General features: G+C 35.5%; 3 protein-coding genes across 3 annotated transcripts in view; 2 read left to right on the plus strand and 1 right to left on the minus strand.

The window, feature by feature from the left end:
- The first annotated feature begins 2 nt into the window (after window positions 1-2).
- Window positions 3-6,369, plus strand: LOC113668206 (syntaxin-6). Its single transcript, XM_027184086.2, has 6 exons — window positions 3-308; window positions 2,278-2,605; window positions 3,127-3,237; window positions 3,639-3,745; window positions 4,283-4,377; window positions 5,097-6,369. The coding sequence occupies exons 1-6, from the start codon at window positions 274-276 to the stop codon at window positions 5,171-5,173; spliced, it is 753 nt and encodes a 250-aa protein (XP_027039887.2). The 5' UTR covers window positions 3-273; the 3' UTR covers window positions 5,174-6,369.
- A 1,515-nt stretch (window positions 6,370-7,884) lies between these two features.
- On the plus strand, window positions 7,885-16,186 carry LOC113668204 (uncharacterized). Its single transcript, XM_027184085.2, has 2 exons — window positions 7,885-10,819; window positions 13,689-16,186. The coding sequence occupies exons 1-2, from the start codon at window positions 9,739-9,741 to the stop codon at window positions 14,540-14,542; spliced, it is 1,935 nt and encodes a 644-aa protein (XP_027039886.2). The 5' UTR covers window positions 7,885-9,738; the 3' UTR covers window positions 14,543-16,186.
- A 1,138-nt stretch (window positions 16,187-17,324) lies between these two features.
- The window catches only part of LOC113668193 (WD repeat-containing protein 47), a 14,817-nt gene continuing 7,001 nt past the window's right edge, over window positions 17,325-25,140 (minus strand). The window contains exons 3-8 of the mRNA XM_027184070.2: window positions 22,309-22,657; window positions 21,690-21,788; window positions 21,058-21,364; window positions 20,324-20,595; window positions 19,566-19,808; window positions 17,325-19,001 (exon numbers count right to left, since the gene is read on the minus strand). Coding sequence (XP_027039871.2) covers window positions 18,691-19,001; window positions 19,566-19,808; window positions 20,324-20,595; window positions 21,058-21,364; window positions 21,690-21,788; window positions 22,309-22,657 — 1,581 coding nt within the window. The 3' untranslated portion in view covers window positions 17,325-18,690. The remainder of the gene's footprint in view (window positions 19,002-19,565; window positions 19,809-20,323; window positions 20,596-21,057; window positions 21,365-21,689; window positions 21,789-22,308; window positions 22,658-25,140) is intronic.

Below are 25,140 nucleotides of genomic sequence, written 5' to 3' on the forward strand. Positions count from 1 at the left end.
TGCGAGTTGGTCAGTGAAGCACTGAAGTGTAAGCAGCTGCAGTTTTGTTTACTGTTCTCTCCGGAAGTGACGTTAGCGAAAACTTCACTTCATACCGGAAGAACATTGCTATTGACCACGTGACTGATGGCGGCTATCATCAGCTGAGGCTTTTAGCGTCGTCGAGTATTCAACAGAATTGTAAGCTTCTATATCGGTCTCTCTCAACGTGGATTGCCTGTATCTCTTACTTTAACGAGACATTTAATGTTATAGAACCGTTTTAATCAAGAGATGTCTCTGGAGGATCCGTTTTTCGTCGTCAAAGAGTAAGTAGATTCGCCATGTCAATGTTTATCTTTTTGTCGAATGCTTCTCTTTGACAAGGAGGAATGTCGTGAGATGAGATCAAGCTAATATGAAAGCTTTCTCTTTTTTCCGATCGAAATCCTGTTCAAAACATAATCGTTTCAGTAGTGTTAGTGTCGCAGATTACTGAGGTAATTTCTTACAATTTTAATACCTGTACAAGCATAATGTACGCTGAAACGCTCAAATTGGTTGCATGATCTTGCAACAATATTTCTCAGAACCTAGAATACATCTTTTTAGACTTTAAACTCATCCAAATATATTTCAGTGATTGATTTGATATCAAAGAATACTCCGAAATTACAACGTAGGAAGTATTCTTTTTTTCTTCTTTTTTCAGTACAACCGGATGCGTTTATTCTGATTACGCGATGGCCGACCTTGCATATAATATCGATTTATTTACTATTTTATAAAAAATACGTCACCGAGTTATTTTCGGTGTTTTATTGATAGTCTTACCAAGAAATGTCTATTTCAAGATTTTGCTCTGGTTTTAGTAATGTAAACCAACTTGCATTAAAGTAAGATGAGATTGCCACCAATAGGCTACCAAACCATCTCTCATAGAGATTCTTAGAGATAATGAGCTGAAAAAAAGTGTATAAATAGTCTTAGAGACAGTTTGATTTCTGAACAGAATAAGGAAGATGCTAAATTTGGTTCTTTCTCCTGTGATCTCCTTTGCTATATTGTGTAATTAAGGCACACTTCATGAGTTATTTTTCAGATCAGAGTTGCCTCCTATAATTGCAGCCAATTTAGATTGGTGAAAGATGAGATAAACCTTGAGAAAAACCATAATAGGGGCATAGCCAGGATTTTTCAAAAGGGGGGGGGGTCACACTGTGTCAAACAGAGTGTACAATAGGAATACAGTAGGTTGTTTGCTTAAAAAAAGGCTCGCAGAGGGGGTGTCAATGGCACCCCAGAACCTCCCTCCCACCTGGCTCTACCCTTGAAGAAGGAGTGAATAGTGGAAAGTCTAAGAGTGATGGTTGGGCAGAAGGTTGGGGTCAGGAGGATAAAATATTTCCTCTCTTGCCCTTTTTTTTTGCATCCAACCGGTATCAACCTCTTAGCCTACATTTTCTTAAATGCCATTCAGATTTCCATGAATTTGTTTCTTCAAGTTTCATTTGAACCAGTATTAAGTGGCAGTGTATTAAGGGGTCACCTGTGTTATTTGGTGAAAGTCCCAAATTTTTTTCCTATAGTTACTGTCATTTTATCCTCTATTTGGCATTCAACTCAATTAAACAGTTGTGGTCACCCTTTATGTAGTAAAATCTGTTTGTATTGTCTTCCACCTGTATTGAACAGGCACGTAATGAGGAACCATGCAAATGAAACTAAGAATAATCTTTCAAATAAAATTTAATCCATTTTTCTCTCCTGAAATCAATTTTAGTAGTATTTTTGAGCAAGTTTTTGTACAGTGAGAGGTCAAGTAGAGCATATAATGGGTTTTTTATCATTTTTTCTTTTACCCCTATTCTGCAAGACCTGTATTAATCCTTTACCTCCTAAGAGAATTTGGTTTTGAATCATAGTGTCCTCAAGCTGATACTTTGTTATTCTCATCACCTGTCTGCTTGATATTGTTCTAATATTGCTAGGAGAAATTACCTTCTCAGCCAATTCTGGGAGTGAAAAGGTTAATAGCATACAGTACCCAATATATTCTCTATTTAAGGTATCTAAGATAGGGCTGTCTAGCTCTTACCAGGTTTTATAGGAATGGATGTTGGAAAACTTTAAGAGTTACCCAAAAACACAATTCAGTGGCATGAATCACTTATCCTTGCTAAAGCAAAGGCTCTAATCAGTGTGGCTTAAACATCCAGTGGAATATTTAGCAGTCAAGTGACCAAATAAATACTTAGACAGCATACTGACTATAAACTATCATTTTTATTTTGTTAGGGAAGTACAGAAGGCAGTTAACAATGTGCAGTCTCTATACAAGAGGTGGCAAGCCCTATTGGATAATCCTCACACCGTAGGGAAAGATGAATGTAATTGGACAACTAATGAACTGCGCAACAATGTGCGGAGTATTGAATGGGATTTAGAAGACCTGGATGAAACAGTGGGTATTGTCGAAGCAAACCCAAGGAAATTCAACATTGATGTTGCTGAAGTTGATCAAAGAAAACAATTTATAAAACAAACTAGAGATACTGTGAATCTCATTAAAGAGCATATGAACAGCCCTTCAGCAAAAGCAAAGGTGGAGAATTCATCAAGAGAGGTGAGGGACCAGTTACATTCTGTTACTGTCAACAGTATATTATGATTATATGAGGGTTTGAGGCTGATGTTGCTGACTCTTTGGATAATACATTTATGACCTGGCTGAAGAATAAACAAGGCAATCAAATATTCTTTGGAAAATGTTAAATGCTGTGCATTTAATAAATCTTCATTATCAATTTTTATTTCCTCTCCTGTTTACTCTTTTTTTTTCTTTAATTTTATGATCCCTGAGAGATAAGATATCAATAAAATGATAGTTTGCTTGCCACACTTTGCGGTGTCATGCCCACAGAATGAGACTGCATTACCTTGAACAGGTCTCAATAAAAAGTTTTGAAAATCACATGGGGCTTACACATGTCACTTAAATGTTGGCGATGTCCTCAGATAGTTATCGTATGTTTGTTAAAAAAATTAATTACAAGTTATAAAAGACACAATTTTAAAGAGATGATATGACCACTTTTAAGGTTTTTTCATGATTATCTATGAAGATTGTTCTTGTGTTTTTGCAAGGCTTTGTTGGGAAGAAGAAATGATAAACCAAAAGACAGATACTCAAGGTTAGATCAAGAAATTGAGAATTCAAATCAAGCATTTATCACAGACCAACAGCAACAACAGGAGGTAATAGAGAGTGCACATTACAATTAATGAAACTTGTCTTCTTCATGACAGTGTAATCTTGTACCGTTTTTATAAGGGTCAAATGAATTTTAGAGAGCTTCTGTTCAAGGCTACACTGCACAGATTAGGTACAAATGAAATCTAATGATATATTTAATGGTATGTTGAGCCATAGTTGGAATTTGAAGATTATTGCACAACATGGCATTATTTGCAAATAATTATGTACTAGTTGAGTATTCCTATCTTCTGGGTGAGAAGAATCCTGAGATGGCTATTGTCTGTGACAGTGAATGATGATGTTTTTTAATCTAAGAGGAAGTTTGTTGAAACATGGATCATTATTACTTCTGGGTTCATAATTCCATACAGTTTAAGTCATTATTTTCATTTTCATGAAGCTAATGATTAGAGCTCAAGATGAACAGCTTGACATGGTTGGACACAGCGTTGGAGTGTTGAAAACCATGGGAAAGAAGATTGGTGATGAAATTGAAGACCAAAATCTGTAAGTTTTGTCCTAATACCTAGTAATTTCTCAGCTTAAGGCCCTTTCAATGGAGTGTCAAAAGTAATCTGGTATTACTTTACTAAACTGTGTCTGGTTTTGCCTATATGCCACTCCATTGAAATGCAGTAGATTCAAGGTGCTGAATATTTTTTGAATTAGAGAAAATTATTACACAGACAATAAAATATATGAGCATTTAAGCCCCATTCAGTTCTGATTTTATAATTGAATGCTCTGTTCAGTGAGCCACAGAAACTTATTGGTAAGCATCAGGTTAACACAAATTTATGTGATAATAAGAGACTATGGTTCTGGTAGTTATTGTTGTAAAGCCTAGTGGTTAGTATTCATGTCTTGAAGCCAAAAGTTCTCTGTCTTGAAGCATTAAGTATTTTCAGATTGACCCTCCTTTTTGGTTCATAGTTTCTGTGTTGAAAAATTTGTTTGCATTTTCACAAATATCCATTTTTAGTCTTATTTCTTATCCGCATTATCTAATCATAAAATAATATTTTCGTTGTCTTTTTTTTCAAGGCTCTTAGATGATTTTGGACATGAATTAGAAATGACAGACTCCAAACTACAACAAACTGTTCTCAAAGTAGAAAAAGTTTTAAGATTATCTGATGGTAAGAAACACACACCTGCTAGTTATAGACTGACATAATATTCAGTCATTTTGAGTAGTGGAGCTGAGGTCACATTTTTTTGCAATCAAAAGCAAAAATGACCACAACACCATTCTTATGTCATTTAATTTCCCATTCCTTTCTATGGTGACACCACCCGCAAGATTCTAGCAGCCACTTTGTCACTGGCATTCCTTTTATTTCCTCCACAATTTAAAAGTTGTCAGTGTCACATGGGATAATTTGCCCTAATGTAAGAAAGACAGAGAATAGCTTTCCCCTTTTGACATTTGGCAGAGAATCCCAACCAATAACCTCCTTTATAATAGAGCATTGAAATCTCAATGATAATATTCCCAAAAGTTTTTTTGGATTTATTTAATGACTAGAGTATTTAGTTATTACTCGCTGTGCAAAGAATGGTACTCCAATACTGTAATTGGAAAACTTGTGTCCTGTATGTCATGTATATGAAGGAGTGGAGGAGTAGAGAATAAAAGATCATTGGGATTTGGGATTTTTGTGCTGTTATGATGGACATGAAAAAAAATTCCGCCCTTGCAGGCATTTCCTTTGGAATTCTAACAGTTACTTTCAACCTTCAAATGTAAGCCACCATGGAGGCATGAATGCTGACCATGCAGACTGCAGCACTTCTTACTCTTCTTGGTTTTGATGCTTTCTAAGCCTGAACTTTTTATATTATTGTTTGATTGCAGATAAGAGGCAAACCTGTGTACTGGTAGCTCTAATAGTAATTATGATAGTAGTCATCATTTTATTTGTTGCATTGTGAGGATTGCAAAAAAGATGCAGACAAAAATGTAGAATAGACTTTCAGTTTTCTGGAGTTTGTAGGAGAAAGGCTATAACACACATAACCCTTTACTCCCTAACATTGGCAATCATATTCTCCACACTCTTCTCTTTACATTTCCTCTGCTACTTACAAGGAGAATTTATCTGACAATCAGGAACCTTAAATTGGTGATCATTTCCTTTGTTCTCATGACCTTAATGTTTGATTCAAGGGTGATACTTTAAGGAGAAATTCTAAGCCAATCAGTCTTAGGGATTAAAGGGTTACATTTATTTGTTGATGTTTATTTTGTGGTTTAAGTTCCTTCCTTGTTAAATTTTTATTTTTCTTTCTTTCTGTATATGCTCAAGTAATGGGCACAAAAAGTTAAAATATGTACATTACTTATTTATCAGAATGAGGTATGAGTTACATAAATATTGAGTAGACTCTTTTTTATTATTTTGCCAAAAAACAAAAATTGGCAATGATTGGTTTTTCATGGTCTCAAACTTGTACAATGAGTCACTTTTTTTGCAGTGTTTTTGCTATATTTTGGCATGCTGATGGAACCTAAAATCCTGAAAAGTGATATCACTCAGAGGGTCTTTGTCATGACAATTCTTCTTATGCTTTCAGGTGAAACTGATATAATTGTTTGTTATGATGGATTACAATCAAAGGGGCTATAAATAAAAAACTAACGATGGCAAAAGTCAGTGAAGGGGGGGGGGGGTGGGGGGAGGAGGAGATGAACAGGAGTTAAAATTGAAGAAATGGAGCTGTCAAGGACACTTTGGGAATTCAGTGGTGTTCCTAAAACTTGTTAAGTTGGGAAGAGATGTGGCAGAAAGAGAGATCAAAAATTTGCGTTAAAACATTATTTCTATATACTGTGCAAACTTATCTGGTGAATGGAAGGGTGAGGTACAAACAAGTCATCTCTTTTGCAACAAGATATCTCTAAGAGAAGGGAACCATCAAACTTATGTCTACTCAACACTCACAAAAAAATGATGTCCTTCGTAGTTACACTAAGAAAGACAAGGATGAATTTAGACAGTTTACTTTCTATTCTTCTTTAGTAAAGGTGCTTGAAAATGACAGTCATAATATGTAGAGGACCAAAGAAATGAGAAGGATGTTGATTTGTATCTATTTTCTTTCATATAATAAAAATGTATTTATCATCTTGATGTCTTAATCTCTGCTAGTCCTATGTCAAGGGTGTTATTGATCACTCTGGATGAAACCCCTAAGGAAGCTTCAGTCTGGGGTGGAATAGAAAAATAATGAAACAATTTAATTACAGAAGAGATGAACTTCTGGTTTCATATTGATCGTTTAAAATGATTTTTTATTTTATTTTTAAGCACCGCAAGTTTTGTTCGTTTTTTAAATGGCGTTGAACAGATATCCAATTATTGTCTCACGAGTTATGCGGCACCACACCCCCTCGTGGTACCCTCTTCTTGGCCTTCGTGTGCTAGTAAATCAGAAACAAGTAGAGTGATCCCAATTTTTATTATAAACTATTTATACAATAATTGTAATAAATCTTAAGAGCTGGTTCAGAGCCACCTTTAATCATGAAAAAAACAATAATTAAACATATGGTAAAACTTCGTAGAGGGATGAATTTTATGTGACAAATAGGGGTCACTGAAGTTATACTTAGTTACAGGTGTTCGAAGCAAGAAATTAGCATTTTTTTTTGGGGGGGGGGGTGTAGTTTTGTTATTAATGGCTACTTTTTGTGTTGAAAAAAAGACCCTTTAAAGTTGATTAATGATGACTGATGCCAACATCGAAGATTCAAACAAATAGTTGTGGCTATATCGATACATAAATGAATATTTGGTTAAAAAAAATGGAAACCTTTCTCAGTTTCATTTATACGTGACTGTAGAAGGAAGGGTGAAATTGCTGACTTATTCCTAAAGATGCCTTTATTCCGTAAGTAATAAATTATGAATTGCAAATTTAAAGCTTGGTGTCAATTACTATTTGGGCAGAACGCTTTGCTGAGCGAGCTCACGTAATTTCGAGCACGTTCATGCGTCTTGACCGAAGAAAACAAACAGATTCCTTGATCGAGATAACAGTAGCGTAGTCGTTCGAAAAACAGTTTGTTTTGCCCTGACACCGCAACGAGGAATGGTTGAGATGATGTCTTTTAAATGGGTAATTAGGAACAAAAATAGTACATCTTTGAATAACCACCAATTCCTTTTTCCGCTTTTTAATTTACCTTAGTTCCGCCGATCTGCGCAAACATCATTTGGCTGTGTTAAAAATTTCAGTCTATACTTGTACGAGGCACTGTAAAACTTGTTTGTGCTGTAAGCTTTACGAATAAGACTACAAATTTAAAAGGACATTGATAAAAACAGTCAAATTTGTCATATGTTGTGTTTTTTCATTTGAGAAAGTACTTTTTCGCGTCATATCTTGATATGTTTATCTCAGTGAGTGGCTGAAGAAGTTGAATTACTCCCAATAAATCAAACACTTCTTTTAATCAAATTGGCGACGGCAAACTTCTTTTTTTTTTAGTTTGCGTGCATTTAAGTATGTGTTTTTGGTTATGTAATGATGATGTTTCAGTGTCGAATTCTGACACGTTCCTCACAATTAGTCTCAGAAATATATATATTTTTATAACTCCGGGAAAAAAGAAAAAACAAGAAAAGACACAATTATTTTGACTGACTGAGGGTGCACAAAAACACTTTTATTAAATTTTCCTTCTCGCATAATCTGTTATTTTTTTCATCACGTTTTATTTTGGTTTGTTTTTCCTACATGTTACTGTAATCGTGGGAAAAAATTGGTAAACTTGCAATAAAATAAATGTGTTTTTACTCAGACTAGCTGAGGCAAACGAGTTTTAAAATATAGCAAGAGTGAACTGACATTTTTGATGTTCCTGACACACTTTTATAGAGCAAATCACATCCTACGAAATAAAACTGTAATTAGAGGGTGTGATCCACTTACAGTTTCTACTTATTGTGACCAGTCGATTGTGTATAAGGTCACATTCTGAACTACATTTGTTTAAATCTACTACTTTTTTACTCAATTATTTTCCTTTCCAGTGCAACTTTAAAGACGAAAATAGTTATACGTGACGATAAAAATTTTTTTGATACATAAAACTACTGTGAGGAAATGAAACCAACGCCACAGTAAACATCAGTGTGGACAACATAAATAAGAGGAACGTGACGGGAAATATTTCAGGATGACCATATGTTGTGTTGAGTAGGCGGTATTGTAACTGAACACAACAGAGTGGACATCTCAAAACAATCGGTGTTTCGCTGATGGTTTTGCTAAGAACTGTATTGTGCAATAAAGTTGATATCGCGTTGGATTTCGCCAAGAGAATGGACTGAGTGGAGTTTGTTCCGCCGAACTAGATTACTAATGTGGCACGATGTCCTGTGTGGGCTGTAATGGTCTTCCTGGCCAGCAAACGCAAGTTAGGGGCGGAGAAAATTGGTCATTGTCAAGTGATGTTTGTGAGGAGTCTCTCCATATAATTGTTATGAGAAAAAGAAAGCGAGATAAAAACAAAGACTTAAAGTGAGTCCGATTGCTCCTCGTATCTTATTCAAAGCAATTCTGAAATACATTCTAAATCAGCGTATGTCAGTTACTTGCAATGATGTATTTTCTCTTAAGAACACGTAAATGAATTAGCCCTGAGTTTTCCTCATGCAAGATCGAGAGAGTTTATAAACAACATCTGCCACTATATCAATTCATTTTGCAACCCATCGAAAAGTCACACGTTGACGGAAGAAAATGCAGGAAAATCGAACTCGACTGCATTCTTTCGATGGACGAGCAAAAACATTAAATCATTATCAGCAAAAGATTAAGTGTACATGGCACAGAGAAAATCTTGCTTCTAGTCTCCGCCTTTAGGGCCGTGAACGCGAACTAAATGCCCACGGGCTTTCAAGCTTATTTAACTTAACTTCTAGAATCTACTCCGATCAAGAAAAAAAAACAGCGATTACAAATAAGGGGGGAAAAATGCTTATTTAAGAATCCAATATCTTCGGTGTATTGTCAAAATTATTGTTAAAATTATTCCCAAATTTCAGTAAAGAAATCGCGAGTCGTTTCTTTCTAAAAAGTACCTTCTGAAACAAGTACATGGCAGAAGGAGATTATCAAAGTATTATTGAATTTTCTTGCGTTTTTTGGATCGTTCGTGGGCTATTAAAATGACAGCCTTAAAGAGGAGAGAATCTGCGATTAATCTTGTTATTATGACGATCAGCTCGTTGACCGACTAGTGGGGATGTATGTAAATCACCTACTCCCAAAAATAGATCGGAAGTTCGGCGTGATTGGTTAGTTTTGAATAAGTGCTCTTTTATTGGTGAAAATGACGTCAAATGCACTCTTAGTAGTTCTTACAACGAATTTTTTGTCTCGAATATCACTCGTTGCTACCCGGTTGATCACAAGATATGAGATACGGATCGGACCGTAAAGATTTACATGAAGTCTCCGGGCGCTGATCACGATTTTCACACTTGAAAATGGGAGATATGAAAGCCAAAGAAAACACTCACAAACCACTCGAGGAAGTTGTCCAGTCAACTTCTTGTCAACTGAACAGAAAGCGATTTTCAGGGGCCCAGAGTTTTGATGTGCCATCGAGAAATTATGTGACTAAGAAACCTAACCTTTACTTGACAGAGAAAAGAAGTCCCAGTTTCCCTTCAATGCACGGCGACTCAAACGGATTGTCAAAGAGTATGGTCGATTTGCCGTCACGAAATCTGAACGGTTTTCGAAAGAGCGTCATATTCGAAGAGGATATTTTTGCTCACAAGGAGATGTTGCAACGGGCTCGGAATCGCTTTAAGGAACTAGAACTGAAGTATCCTGAAATTTTCAAGAACTCTTCCAGAACGTCTTCGTTTTCTTCATCTGGTTCAAATCAGCCTAATGGAAGCATCGATCGCTCTCAATCGCTCGACCCGAAATCAGTTGAGCATCAAGAAATACAAACAACGAAATCAGATATATTACAAGTGCTTCGAAGTGGAACAAACGATCAGAGTTCCACTGTTGTTGCCACCACATCAAGACGGAGGCCTCCTCCTCTTTCGGTAGCTATGAAACTGCATAACCTCGAGGATAGTTGCGATAGTGCGTTTGATGATATCGACCGCGAGTCGGTACATTCAAAAACGTCCCATGAACCGACGCCGACCTCAATTAGCAAAAATCACTTTCTTTACCCAGGAGAGAGCATGGAGTCAGACAAGGACAGTGGAATATCTACAGATCGTCCATGTACTCCAAATTCAAGGTCTTCCAGGCCTACAAGATGGGAAGATCCACAACAAAGCGGCCAACAATCTTATCCGTCTACTCGATCGAAGTCACTGAGTTTGACAGCCTTGCCGTTGACAAATTCTCTGGAGTATGCTAGCTTCGACTCTGAGAGTCAGAGGAGTCGAAGTGTGGATCGACGAGGAATTCTTAAATCTGTGGCCTACAGAAATCAGGAAATTAAGACGGAAAGCTTTGATATCGCACCAAGTTCAAGCAATTCTTCTTTAAACTGTCAACGGAGTCGAAGCGGATCTTTGACTGAAGGTGTGAGAAGAGGTAAGTTCCAACACGACATGATGATTTCTGGACCCAATCTTTGCACCTCTTTTCCTTTTTAAATAATTTTCTACATGTGTTTATTTATTTACATGGTGTTGATTAAGGGGTTTTGATTTTTTTTTTTTTTTTCAGTAAACCCCTTTTAGTTTCCTGTTGAACGATCAATGAGATTAATCTTTGAATATTTCATAAGTTACAGCTAGCGAATTATTGCTACCTTTGAGGCATGAAATGTATGCAAGTAGTTTGAACCTCTTGGGGTATTGATTTGCCTTTAAGCGAGGTTTGTTACACTTTTTCTAAAGGAAAAATGTTGTCCTATTTTTATTCAATACATATGTATTTTAACTAATTCTGAGATGCAAACAATGAATTAATATTGCACAGGATGAAACTGATTCGAACCTTGCCGATCTCAAACCTATTTTCGGTTGGGGTGCTATTTTGAATTTTTGTTTTGCGAGGCGGCGAAAGTAACATAAATTTAAATGTTATTTGGAGTTGAGTTTTCACTCGGGGGCGTCCGAAAGTCAGGAAGTAGTGGTAGTAGATATGTCTTCCATAATTTAATGACCACGAAATTTACGCACTTCTCTAGTCAAGGTCACCTAATGCTATAAAAGAAGGTCACATTTTCTCGGTCTAATGATGTTGTTGAGCGCCAGACGTATTGTTCGATTTTTATTTTACTTTTGGTGTTTTAAATAATTTTCAGAAATGATTTGCTCGCCATTTTTATTTTGCCTTGGGCCATTTCCGAATGCTCGTTTCCGTCGAATGACGCAAAAACTATATGTAATATGTTTTCGATTAAGATCTCCGTCTAAAAATAGTCTTCTAATCCAGAAATAAGTGAACACATTTGATTGAATTGGTTGGATTCAGGTGTCGGTGATTTAAGAATACCCAGAGAAATAAGAATTGGTAGCATATTATATAAGTTAAATTTTTTTTGCGCTTTCGTGTCTTGCAAAATAGAGCAATATTTCCATTTTGCCCTATCGCTTACTCATTTATTATCCTATATTTGTTCAATGTTTGGTTAAAAGGCTGATCAAAATTGATTGCTACTGGAAAAAGTGCCGATTTATGGCCAAGTAAGGAGTACATGTTATTTGTTCGATAATGGTTACATTAAAGCGATAGGAGATAATTTGTTACTGTGGGTAGCGCATTTGTTTACACTCTGTCGGCCTTTTAACAGGTAGCGTTGAAAGTAGACTGCGCGCGAAGATTCATTTTGCAAATTTTGCTAAAAATCAGGGGATGGGTGATATTTTTTTTCATTCATCATTCTCTTAACCAATAAATTATTTTCGCACCGTGGATGTGTGACAAGGAATCATTTTGCAATAGAAAGCCAGACAGCCGACTTTTTGAATTAATACCAACGCGATCTTTTGTTGCAATGTTTCAGAAAGACAATTTAGTCGAAGCTCAAACAATAACTAGTTAATATGAATGATCGTTTTTTACATTTATAAATTTATTTTTTGCTCTTTGTATCTACATGCAGTTAGTAGGAGTCGTAAAAACACATTTACTCAGTCAAATACTCTTGTTCTTAAATTATGTGACATACTCTCCAGAATTAAGAAAAAAAATTTGCAAAACTATTCATTAAAATTTTTACTTATTGGAATATTATATTTTGTCATAAAATGATTTGGAAGCGAGTTTGAGAGTATATTGACCATTCATTTTCCTTGCTTTGAAAATCATTGTTACCATGTTTTTGAAATATATGTAATAGAAAAAAAAACGATTTCCTTTGTATTTTCTTTTTGTGTTGATTTTGGTAAGATTAAAGGCTGTTGCTATTTTGCCTGTCAGCATGTACATGAAATATACCGTTTTTTTTTAATTTGTATTTTGCAGTAACAATGTAATTTCTTTGTTGAAAGTATCAAAAGGAAAAAAGCTTACTTCAAGCCTGAAGAATCAGAAGAAATTTAAAGATTTTGTTCATTTGATTAATTTTTTTTTGCTATTCATGGATGTTTATGAGTATAAGCACAATATCACAAGATTATAGAGATTAAATTATCTTATACAAATTAACAATTTTCTTAAAATAACACAGCAATCCTGGAAGGATATCAGGAGTTGCCAACTAATGTGATATATGTTGGGAGAGAAATTTACTTTTTTGTTTATTGACTAGCTGTTTTAGAACACAGCTTGATTATTAACAGTGGAGGCAGAAAGAATGGCATGTTTGAGAATCAAAGCTAGCAATTAGTGGCTGTAATTATAGACATATAAGAAAGGTATTTTCATGTATTACCTTGTGACATGTCATCAAGTTCTGCTTGGGTGTAATACTTTCAAGCTGCCAAATATTTCCTTCCTGATAAATATTTCCTGTTCATGTGCCTAGTTGTATGTAAATAAACAATTACTCTTTGGCACATTTTCTTTAGATATATTTAGTGACAAGGGCTGTAATGTTTGAAATAATGTCTTCACTTGACCTTGGAACTTGATGTGCTAAATTGAATTTTGCATGATTTTAGATGGAATTTGTTTTTAATGTTTGTATGTGTGCTAAACAAATGAGTTTGGCTTAATTTTTTTTTCAGTGTAAAGCAGCAAAATGTATTGCAGTTTTTATGTTTATTCTAGACCACAAAGCACTTTCACTCCTGAGACCTGAGAGGGAATTTCTCTTACTGTCGTGACAATGCATTTTGTTGCTGGCTCTTACAAAGAGATTTGGGTGACATCAACATAGTATCCACTTGATGATAATTTTCTCAATTCTCATCTTTTGTCTACCTGGTGGTCTAGTAACATTGTGTAGAGAATTTGTTTTTGGATCACAGATTGCCTTTCCTAATTTTGTTTTTTTGTTGTATTTTCACAGGTTCAAGCATTTATCGCAGGAACATCTTTTTGCAAAGTCGCAGTTTTAGTGGGAGCCAAGATGAGACAGATTCTGATGCAGAGACAGTGTGTAGTGTTCAAAGTGAGTATATTTTGCGGCCCCACATGTCAGCGCGTGACAGATATTTCAGCACATATCAGCTCAATACCATTTCTGAAGGAGAACCTAGAGACTTGATCAGAACCCAGAAATGGAGAAGCATGCCTGAGCTAGGTAGAAGTCACAGTCTTGGAAATGTGTCTTTCTATGGAGACTCTTTAGCTGCTGGTTTTGATGAAGATAGGAAGAAAAAGAAGAAACGAAAGTTTGGTCGCCGATCTGGTCTATATGTTGTAAATGACATGCCAGTGAGTGAAAAACCCAGGTTGTCCATTGACAAAGGCAAGAGTAAAACAAAAAGTTCATCAATATTCCTTAAGAATAAGTCAAAGAAAGAATCCTCACACATTAATGAGCTGACAAAGAAATGGTTTGACTCTACAACTGCCGTGAGTCGGCCAACAGGAGGCCAGAGTTTGGGAAGAATAATAGCTATGCGGGAAGATCTTGGAAGTGCTTATGTCTTGGAATTACATAGGAGTTCTGGAGGATTATTTGGGTTTTTTATTCAAAAGGGTTATCAGCAGCACAAGAAAGGGGTGTTTGTTAGTCGAATAATGGACTGTGCCTCTTCAAAGTTTATGGCTGGTCTGTTAAATCCTGGAGATGAGATCCTTGATATAAATGGAGAAAGTACTGCAAGCAAGACAATGTCAGAAGTACACAATATTCTTGCAAATTCAGACAAACTTGTTTTGACTGTGTTACCATTTCTTGGACGTAAGGATTGGTAACCATTGCAAAGTTCTTTAGAAAATGAAGAACTGAAATTTATCTCTTGCATAACTTATTAACAATTTGTTTTAATGACAGTTTGATGACAGACAACCAAATTGAACTGGTTTGGATACAGTATGACTCTCGTAGTTGTAAATTATTTCACAGTGAGTGTGACAACATACCAAGGTTATTGCATAGATTTTCAGTGTGGGTAACATTTTAGTTGCAAATTAAAAAGGTGGAAAATTCATATTAATGTTAAGATTTTGACCTTGAGTAAATTTCTCAATTAATTTTATGAGGAAAACTTGAGAAAAAATAGGAATGGGCTTGATTGTGTTCCAAATAAGTGCTCTCTGATGGGAGGTCTGTCACAGTTAATGCAATTTTGTTAATTTTTCATAATTTTTTAAAATTGGTCTTTTACAGATTCCTCACCACAACATTTTTTTCTGTCCTTAATTGTTCTCATTCCTTTGTTATCAAAGTTATGCTTCCCAGTCACAGAGGTCTAATTAGTCCACTGAACTCTGGATTGAAAAGGGTTGAGTTTGAAATTGTGTTTATGTTCTCTACTCTCACACAACCCAGGGCTGAGTTGTTCAAAGCTGGGTTAAGATAACCTGGGGTTAGTGTGAAATTTGATTTTAGATTTGAAAGCTTGAAGAGCCGATTCAGTTTATTTCTTTTTTACTACAATTTGATAATTGAATGCTCTAAAAACAATGGCTAAAATTATTCCAAAATGGCTTTTGAACAGAGAAATATAGAAACCTGGATTAAAATCTAACCCTGGGTTAGCACTAATCGGCCTCTGAACAACTGGGTCCAGGAGTATATGTTAATAACTGCTGTGTGGCTGGGAGACATAATAGAAATATAAGAGTAACCAGACATCTTGCTCAGCTGGAAGCAGCCATACTGTGGGATAAGCTTTGGCAGGGAAGTCAGGGCCTCTGACTTGAAAGCTAACTTCTGTATTTTGGTGTTTTTCTTTCTTACTAAAGTAATGTTTTGAGGTTTTCCTTTATTTATGTTACAATGGACAATTTAATGTATCAAGAAATGGTACCTTGGAGGACTAATACCTTTCATTGTAAATATTTATTTATTTTTACAACAAATCATGAATTAATTTATTATAATTGTTAGCTGTGAATTACATTTGGAATTTGGAACAGCAAGTAACATTGCTGTTATTTTTTAATGAATATGTTGTACATAATGTAATCTGGTGAAAAAAGAGAATGCAGTTGCTATCACTCTTTACTTTGCCACAAGCACAAAATGTGGTTGTATTATTTAAAAGATTTAACTTTATTTATTCTTCTCCATCCAATATTAATGCTTTCAATATTAATGTATATAAAGCAATTTATCAAAGTATTTTTTTGGGCCCATTATTTTTGTTGTGGCTCACTGACAGTTCAGTATTTGAAAAAGTATTGCATGATATTCCAAACATAACCTGAAATTTATGGTAAGAGGTACTTACTCACTGTAAATAAAATTGTGGTAGTTTTACTTGTTTGAATGAATGTTGTAATAAGTATCTAATTTATTTCAATGCTCTAACAGCAATTAATGTTTGTTTGCTGTTTTTGGCAAGACAGGATTTTCAGGGGATAAACCTGAAATAAAGTTTGATGACTGACTCAGATATTTAAGTATTGGATTTCTTCATTCAAGGAATGATGCCCATCCTGGTTCTTTGTTTGTTTGTTTTCTTTTATGTTTTATTGACTTGTCTATTCACAATGTCAACTAGCATTCCCATCTTGTTGATCTAACTAACCAATAGCAACATCCCATTAAAGAATTTATTTAAAATGCCCGAGTCCTAAAAAGAACAAGATTGTGCATGATCAGACCTTAAACCTATGCTGCAACACTGATTACTTTTGATTGATCTTAACTACGTTTTAGATAACCCTCCCCCACCACCAATATTCATGAGATGAACATTAAATTTCTTGAATCAAAACAAACTCCCAAGATTGGATTGTTAATTCTCTCCTCTAGCTGCGACACATTTCCTTGTATATTTGATACAAAAATTTGGTGTTTGATCAATATAATATCACATACCTAATAAGTTTGAGTATTCTCACTACCAGTTTGCTGGATGTATGGATATTATAGGGAGAAGTAACTTACTTGTCAATCACATCTGAGAGTTAAAGGGAAAACCAGGAGTGCTGCTACTCCCACATACAAGATACTGGTCAATCACATGTTAGCATCAGGTTTTCCTGATAGTTTGCAAGTATCCAGTTATACTCCTAAAAGCTTAGTTGTTTAAAGAGGTGATAATGCCATCCAATAGAAAAACTGCATTCCAGCAGATAAGAGTGAAAAATGTGGTGCACTACCCACAGCATAGAGATTCATCCAGCCAATAGCATTATCCACCCTTAACATAACCCAGGACTGGTGGAGAGAGGTATATTGGGAGTTAAGTATCTCACCAAAGAACACAACACAATGACCCCTTACAGACCAAATTACTTAGAGTCTTCTTTCTATCAGCCCACTGGGCAGACCAAATTAATCAGAGTCTCCTTTCTTGCAGCCCGTTGGGCCAGCCTTTTTCCAATAAAAAATTCCCAGAAGCTAATGAGACTTGTATCTGCACAGGTTCATCTGTGTTGTCTTAGATGTACATGTTTACATTGCTTGTATAACAGCAATATGGAAGTCATTTTCAATGGTTTAGCTGAGATTATCTCTTCGCATCTTCTTGTGGGAAGTTATCATTTGACAGGCTCAACCCTAAAAAAGTCTTGAAAACCATAATTACAATTGTATCAGTTTAATTTTTATTTCTGATTACTGGTTAGTGATCTATTGAATTTTTAACATTGTTGTAATTCAGTTATCAGAGTTTATCATATCAGCATTATCTGTTTTTCAAAAATCCTACAATAAATATCATGAACACCAAGTAACTTCAGAATTTCTTTTCTCCACAAATGCAAAGGGTAATTGCACATAAGGTACACAATCAGACTGATGACAATAATTTAATTAAAGTGACCTTTCTTTAAATAACGATTGTTGGATTGAAACCTCATAACACTATAAATAAAACAATTCATAACAAATACCATAGAACCATGCATGGAATTAATGACCTCTTAGAATAAGGAGCATCAATTAGTAACTGGTACTTACTATGTAAGAAACTTGTATTCTATGTACATGTGGTTTACTATCTTGCTAACGAATCTGCCACAAAATTTTGTTCATATGTATGATTCATTATGTTTCATAATAAAGAGTTCAGGATGATATTCCTACAATATCCAAGATGGATTTACCACTAAATGTTTTCAGCCACAGATAATCTTCAAAATGTTTGAAAATAGATGTGAAATTCAACTGTTTATAGAAGTGTGTTTAGTTCTATCCAAATGTTTCTATGGTGAAGGTAGAGACAATTTCCACTTTAAAAATTACTTCCAAATGTTGCTCTGTTGCATGCAGAGTATCCCAACTCACGTAAGAGAGTTATGCCACTACATGCTATTTAAAAAAAATCAAAGAAGAAGAAAAATCCAAACATAGAAAAACAAAACTAAGTGAAGTTGGAGAAGATTACCATAAGTTCAAAAATAAAAGAGAAACAACTTCAATATCTACACCATCTTGTCACTTGTTACTATGTGTTATGAATTAGAAGTTAATTTTTTACAGCTTCAATATTCATCCCTTATAGATTATCTAAGTCTCAAAAACTGATGGGTGCATCATTGAAAATAGTGTCATTCAAGTAATTCTAAATGTATGTAAATTATTTACAGGGTGAAAGTTGTCTTTAGATTTGTATCACACAAATTCACAAGATTTCTACTAGATCTTCTTTAAGCACTAGGGTCACTGCGGTACTGCTTTCCTGTGGCAAAGATCTCTCTTTGGGTATAAATTGGTAATAAAAAATGACCTGAGCCAAATAGGAAATCATTTCAAATTCATTCAGTAGGCATCATCCCACTAGTCAAAGTCTCAAATGGTTCAAACACTTGACTGAACTCTGTGGCGGTGTTCTACAATTGAAAGACCTTTTTGTTGGCTTCAAAAGTGCCCATCATATTAGAGGAAACATCCCACAAGCTCTCCTTTACTCTAAAGAGGCCAAACATTAAAACGCACTTCCAATTTTTCAGCATTCTGGAGCCCAAAGGCTGACAGTTCGGTCTGCACTAGAGCTCAGGAAAGCAAGGAGAGTAGGGTGCCAACGGCACTGGATGACTTTGTCTCTATGATGAGCCACAACAGAGTAAGGTGGTACTTGTGTCTCTAAGTCTTTTCTTATGTCCATCAAGATTATACTACTGTCATAGGATCCAGTCAAAAGAAAGTTATTATCAGGTGAGAAACGCACTGATCTACAATCCATTGTGTGAGGCTTGAAAAGCTGTAGGGTTCTCCCAGCTGTAATGTCATAGATCATACAGCTTCCATCTTCTTGGCCTGTGTGGTTACAGAGAAAAACAGCAGAAGAAAACCACACATTAGTATAGAAAAAAACTGGAAACTGATGAGGTGCTGATATGTACTTTTAGTATGGCAAATTCCAGTTAATTCATCATAGCAAAAAGTGGCCTAGTATCAAAACTGTACCAAACTTTGAAGCTAAGCCAGAAAGATAAAACTGCGGTAACACATGGTGCAAGTCTAAAACAAACTCCAATCTTAAACAGGGACTACTGGCTGGTGAAAATTACACCCCGCAAAACCCTTAACTTTGATAAGAAAAATTATTTGAGACTAACACAATAAATCATGGTGGTAACATACTCAGTGTTAGTTTAATAAATTTTCATTTGAACTTGTTTCATATTGGTCCCTCCTGCTGACAGCATTTATACTGATGATGGATCTGATGATGACTCCAATGATGACTCCCTCTCAGGTTGAGGTTGTCAAAACATCAGTCACCAACAACAGCCTTCTTCAGGGACACCCCAACCCACCCACACTATTACACTCTTTCACCAAAAATTGTACATCACACAAAAGATTTGTGTCATTTACCTGAAGCTAACATGTTGCCTGATGAGTTTACGCAAACAGAGGCCACGCAGCTATCACCAGTTGCTATGGCATCTATACATCTTTGTGACCTCAGATCCCACAACCTTACAGTGTTATCTGCTGACCCTGAGGCTATGATATCATCACTGTCAGCATACACAGCCATGACATGTCCTGAGTGACCTTTGAGTTGTCCTACTGTCTGACCAGTACTACAGTCAGAGATCATAATATTTCCATCTCCTGTTTGATAGAATGAACAAGAAATTCAACGCACTGTGATTTAAGAACGGTGGGGTCTTCCCTAAGTAGATAACATCAGAATAAAGCAAAAGATACCACTTGTGGAGCTAACTCAGGGTAGTTTTCGAAAATTTCCTTTAATCTATTACACCCTTGCTCAAGTATAGTAAGTCTCCATACTGTTCTCACTAAATTTCTAATGGTATCAACAAGGAGAAAATACTTAATGATCAGGAGCTTCTGAGTCAGCAAGCATTTCCTCTATACTTGTGACTCTAATGTTTCTAATGTTTAATGATTCAGAAATGACACTGTAAGTATAAATTAGATGGTAATCACTTGTTGGGGCTAAAAGGTTACATAGAGTAATGAGACCCTTAAAAGATAATTTCCTGAAGTTAAACTTTGAAGAGAAAAGGGCAGTTTAGGGTAGAAAACATCAAGCATTTTTGTGTGGTCAATGTGTTTACAAGGTGTCTCTAAGGGGAAGATTTACTTGAAAACAAAGTAAATACCTGCCCCTCCAGACACTAGAACTGGTGTCCCACTGGCTCGGGAAACAAAGGCCAGGTCTCTAACTGTACCATTGTGGATAGCAAGCTCCAGCCCTGGCCAAGTCACAGAGCAAGTTTCAGCATCAAACCTGGTCATCTTGATGCTTTTGTCATTTGATCCTGTAGCTATTATGTCCCCTGAAGCACTCCATGCTACACAATAAATGGAGCCACGGTGATGACGGTTGCTTTTGAAGAGAATGGTTGGTTGTGGAGGTTGGCCACTGCCTTTACTATAGAAAAAAACTCACCATATTAATAAAGTGTAAAACAAACAGCAGATGAAGTTGACCATGAATTCACCTCCCAATACTTCAAGGATTTAACTATCTCTAAGTCATAAAATTCTATGACTTAACATGACTTTTTCCAGGGACTTCTTGATGTTTTCCATACTCTCTGATTGAGAGATTAATGTAGAGATGTTTTTTCCCCTCTGTTTTTCTACAATTTTTTATATCTTCCACAACTTCCTGGAAACCATACTCAAATTTCCTGACTTTTACCTCCAAAATATTGTTGAATTTCTCTCTTTTTTATGTATGACCAATTCCTTTCATACATTTACTATTTCTGAGTGGTTATGTTCACTCTTTACAAAAATTAAAATCATATTTTCAATAAATCTCAAACTAAAGATAACTGATAAGTTGTCGTTAAATAAGAAAAGTGAATGACATGCTTAAACCTAGTACCTTTCCATTCTCCTTTGAGAGTTTAACCCTTCAGCTGTGCAGACTCTTAAAGTCTTGGAATTTGACCCAATAGCAAACAAATCTCCTGATGGATGAAATGCTATTGCTCTGATAGCTTGCACATCTTCTAGAGTAGCTACTGTATAAAACTTGACCTCAGAGGATGACTGCAGAAATTCTCTCTGTTTTTCCAGTAATGAAATATGATTTCTATGATTACCATTGTTGATAGTCACTGTGGTGTTGTTTGGTGGTGAATTGGTAGAAGGTTTACGGAATGTCATGTTAACTGTCCCCATTTCTCTCTCTGTGAAATAATTATTGCGTCAAAATTAAGAAAAAGTGCATTGTCAAGTTAGGTTTACTATTCCTATTTAAATGTATTTAGAAATTTACTTGCCCAATGCACAGCAATGACCTAAACATCAGTATCCATATTCTCCATATACATTTCCTTTGATATTAACAAGGAGAATTTGTTTAAAAATCAAAGCATCTTAAGTTAACAATCATTTCTTTCATTCTCATAACCGTAATGAATGATTCAGCAGTAGTACTATAAGGAGAAATTAGATGCTGGCCACTCTTAGACTTTAAAAGGTTAAAAGTGCTGAAAACTACAGTATAAGTACCTTTCTGAATGACATTATCAGGTTCCTTGTGTGGCTTTTTTTCTCCTAGATAAAGATCACCACTTGGAGCTCTTGAGTTCTGTGATTGATTCTCTGTTCCTGATAAAGACCCAGTTCTCATTAACAATGAAATAAAGTTGAACAATTTAAGCTGTGAATGTTTTTGACTGCAAAGTTTATGCAAATTACTTCTGTTTCTTGAGTATAACCATAAAATAAGTGTAAAACAAGGGGTGCATGGAAAAGGAAACAAGAGTGGCTTGTGCTAAATACTCTTCCAAATTTTCCTAATTTGCTTGTGAAACGGAGGGAGAACTGGATGTTGTATAAAAACTCAATAGGTGGTTGATCCTGTGCAACCTTTCAAAAAATAACTGATACACATGTAAATAACCCACAACATTTATGCTCAATGTTTGATAGAGATAACATTTCCATGGTATGAAGTACATAGTGGTCAAAATTTTCTTTCAAAAAGAGTGAATCAGGAAAAGGAGTCAATTTATTGCAGTCTTGTTCCAGTACAGTACCCTCCGCTTTGTAACAAATAGCAATATAATTACGCAAAAATTAAAGAAAGTAAATGTATGTGTATATTTTCAATATAGTGTTTACGTACTTGAGTCAACTACAAATGTCATACCACTCCTTTTAGGTTGCCCATTTTCTCGTACTGCTCCCTCATGCAAACCTTGTGATACTGGTTCCATCTTCACATTAGCAGATTGTATTTGGTGACTGGCAGGTGTATTGTTCCCAATGTTGGCTGATTTAATAATCTCTGGTGTGGGTACATTACCACTGAGGCCCTCACCTTGAGATGGGATTATAATGTCCTTATTTTCCCCCATGGCCCCAATCTTGTGCTTACTACCACCCCGTGGCACCAAGGCTCTGCGCACACCATTGACTTTTGGTCCTCGTTTCAAAGGGATCTGTTGATTATGGGAGACACCATTCTCCTTGTCCTGTAAGATGGAAAAAATTAATATGATACATTTTATTTTCCAAAACATTTCATTCAAAGGTAAAAAAGAAAAGGTAAAAATTGGTCCATTTATGTCACTGGCGTAACATGGAATAGACAAAATAATTCTGTCTCTAACATCACAAAGGTCTAGCAGTATTAAACTTCTGTCAAGAATCTCATGATTAAATATACAGCAAACAGCTTGCATTAAGTCCAAGTCCAAAGGGAAATGAAGGAGTTTTGATTGACCTTTAGAGGCCTGATAGAGTAATGAGCCTCTCTATGTCAAAATAATATTAGAACCTTGAAAGTCACAAGAAAAGAAATAACTGCCTGTCTTGCATAGTAGGAATCAAGCTTGAACAACAGTATTGCAAACAAACAACAGCCACTTCAGAGACTTACTTTGGAGAAAACCAGAGCTAAGGGCTGTTTTTGATCTTCCATGAGTAATAAACACAAATGTGTGTTCAAGATGACAAGAACTTAACTCATATAAATATGAAACCTGTTTGAGGATCCAACAACCAGCCAAGTGGATAGGTTTTAAGGATTACCAAATGGTTCAGTGGATTTGACTGATCAAACCTCCAGTACCTACTGGTACCTGCATAACCATTCTACACAGCAGAGCTATGACAGAGTGCAGTTTTAGATTAAAATCCCTGGGATGAGGAAACAAACTCTTCACAGGTACCAGTAATTCAATCAAGAAAGGCAATCAAAATAAATAATCATGGAGGTACAAATTTTTTGATCAGAAAACTCCAAAATTATACTGTTGCATTTCCTTTATATTTTCTGGTTCCTAATGGAATAAATACTTTAAGAAAATAAAATCATTTTTACATAGATTATAAACCAAACTCAGAATGTAACCAGAGAAACCATAACACTTTGTATGTTGAGCAAATAGAAATGGACAAATAGATGTGACCTACAGGATATTCTTTGAATCACAGTAGGAATTCAAAGGCACCAGTGTTTCCTGGATAAATGCAAATTTTAAAACAAGCATAAACTGAAGAAAACAAAGGTCAGATAAGAAGAACAGAGCAGCACTGTGTTTAGCACAGCTTGCAGACATAACTACATGTAAACCAGTAACTAAGACAAGTGACAACAAATGAACTGTGAAAACCTTTAAGAACCATGAGAAAAACTATTTACAAAGATCACAACACTCTCTTGTGCTTCTCCACCATGAAAAACCAGATTCAATTCACTTACTTTGAAGATGAAGACAGGCATTGTATTCACTGAGCAACTAGCTTGAGTGTAAGTTAGACTGTGGCTAAATTCAGACCTTACACACTATCCACAGTTTGGTAAGAGGTGTTAAAAATTAAATGAAAGTAGATATGATGTCATTGAAGGAAGAGGCAGGTGTGAAGGGTAGTGAGTTAATATCTTGTAAAGCAACCACTTAGAACAGTTGGTTAGTGACATTTTGAGGGTTTTTAATTGTCATCAAGAATGGAAAAGACCATCTAATCTCTACCAAATACATGTACTCACCAAACAAAAATGTTTTTACTCTAGGGTTGTCAAAAGGATTGATTTAAGCGGTTGGAACTGACAGTAACTTTAATAAACAGACGAAGCACAAATTAAAACAAACCCTGTTTTTTCCCTTAAATTTTAACTTTCAGTCATTCACAACTTAGTTAAATCACTATACTTAACCCTCCTATACAGTGCTCAGTGTTTGGGAATATCATTTATACCACTGTAAAAATCTAACTTTATCAATTTAGCAGATCCAATTAAGAGCTACTCCCTCCTGTTTACCTTCCCTTTTGAAAAATACAAAATACATAATTAAACCAAATATAGCCATTGCCTATACAATCTGGTATCAATGATACACTTTCAAACAAAGGTAAATGCAAAAGGAATAAGAGGGGGCCATGCAAGCTGGGGCCTGTATCTCAGAGATCCTGATAACTTAATGGGCCTGTAAAGCTGTCCTGTTTTCATTCATGATAGAGGTTTCAAAAATTATGAAAATTATACAATAAAACTATCAGCTACAGAAACAAAATGGACCAGTTATGGTGGCAGAACCTGCTTCTCTTATTTTAAATTTTGATCTTAAAATATGGCTGCAGGCTCATTAAGTTATTAGGACTTATCCAAGAAATGGGCCCCTTGTGCATTTTACTTCTGGCATCTTAACATAGTGGATAAGATTTTAAGAAAAACACTAAAAAAACTTTGGTACAAATGTAGTTCAAATCAGGAGAATGATAAGAAGTAAAGATATCAAGTGAACACAAAAGTTAGAGCACCATAGACAAACAGTGCAATCCAAAACATCTACAGCCTGTCATCTCTAGTCTAACATGACAGTCAGAAAAAGCACATTGGCCATAACTGTGAAGGCAGCATTTGATTACAACCACCAAAATCTTTCAGGTCTTAACAATCTTGTACCAATAGAGTGCTGCTTTTATTTGAATTGCATTGGGATTATTGATC

The sequence above is a fragment of the Pocillopora damicornis genome, chromosome 4 (genome assembly GCF_964200805.1).
Source record: "Pocillopora damicornis chromosome 4, jaPocDami1.2, whole genome shotgun sequence".
Classification (NCBI taxonomy): Eukaryota; Metazoa; Cnidaria; class Anthozoa; order Scleractinia; family Pocilloporidae; genus Pocillopora; species Pocillopora damicornis.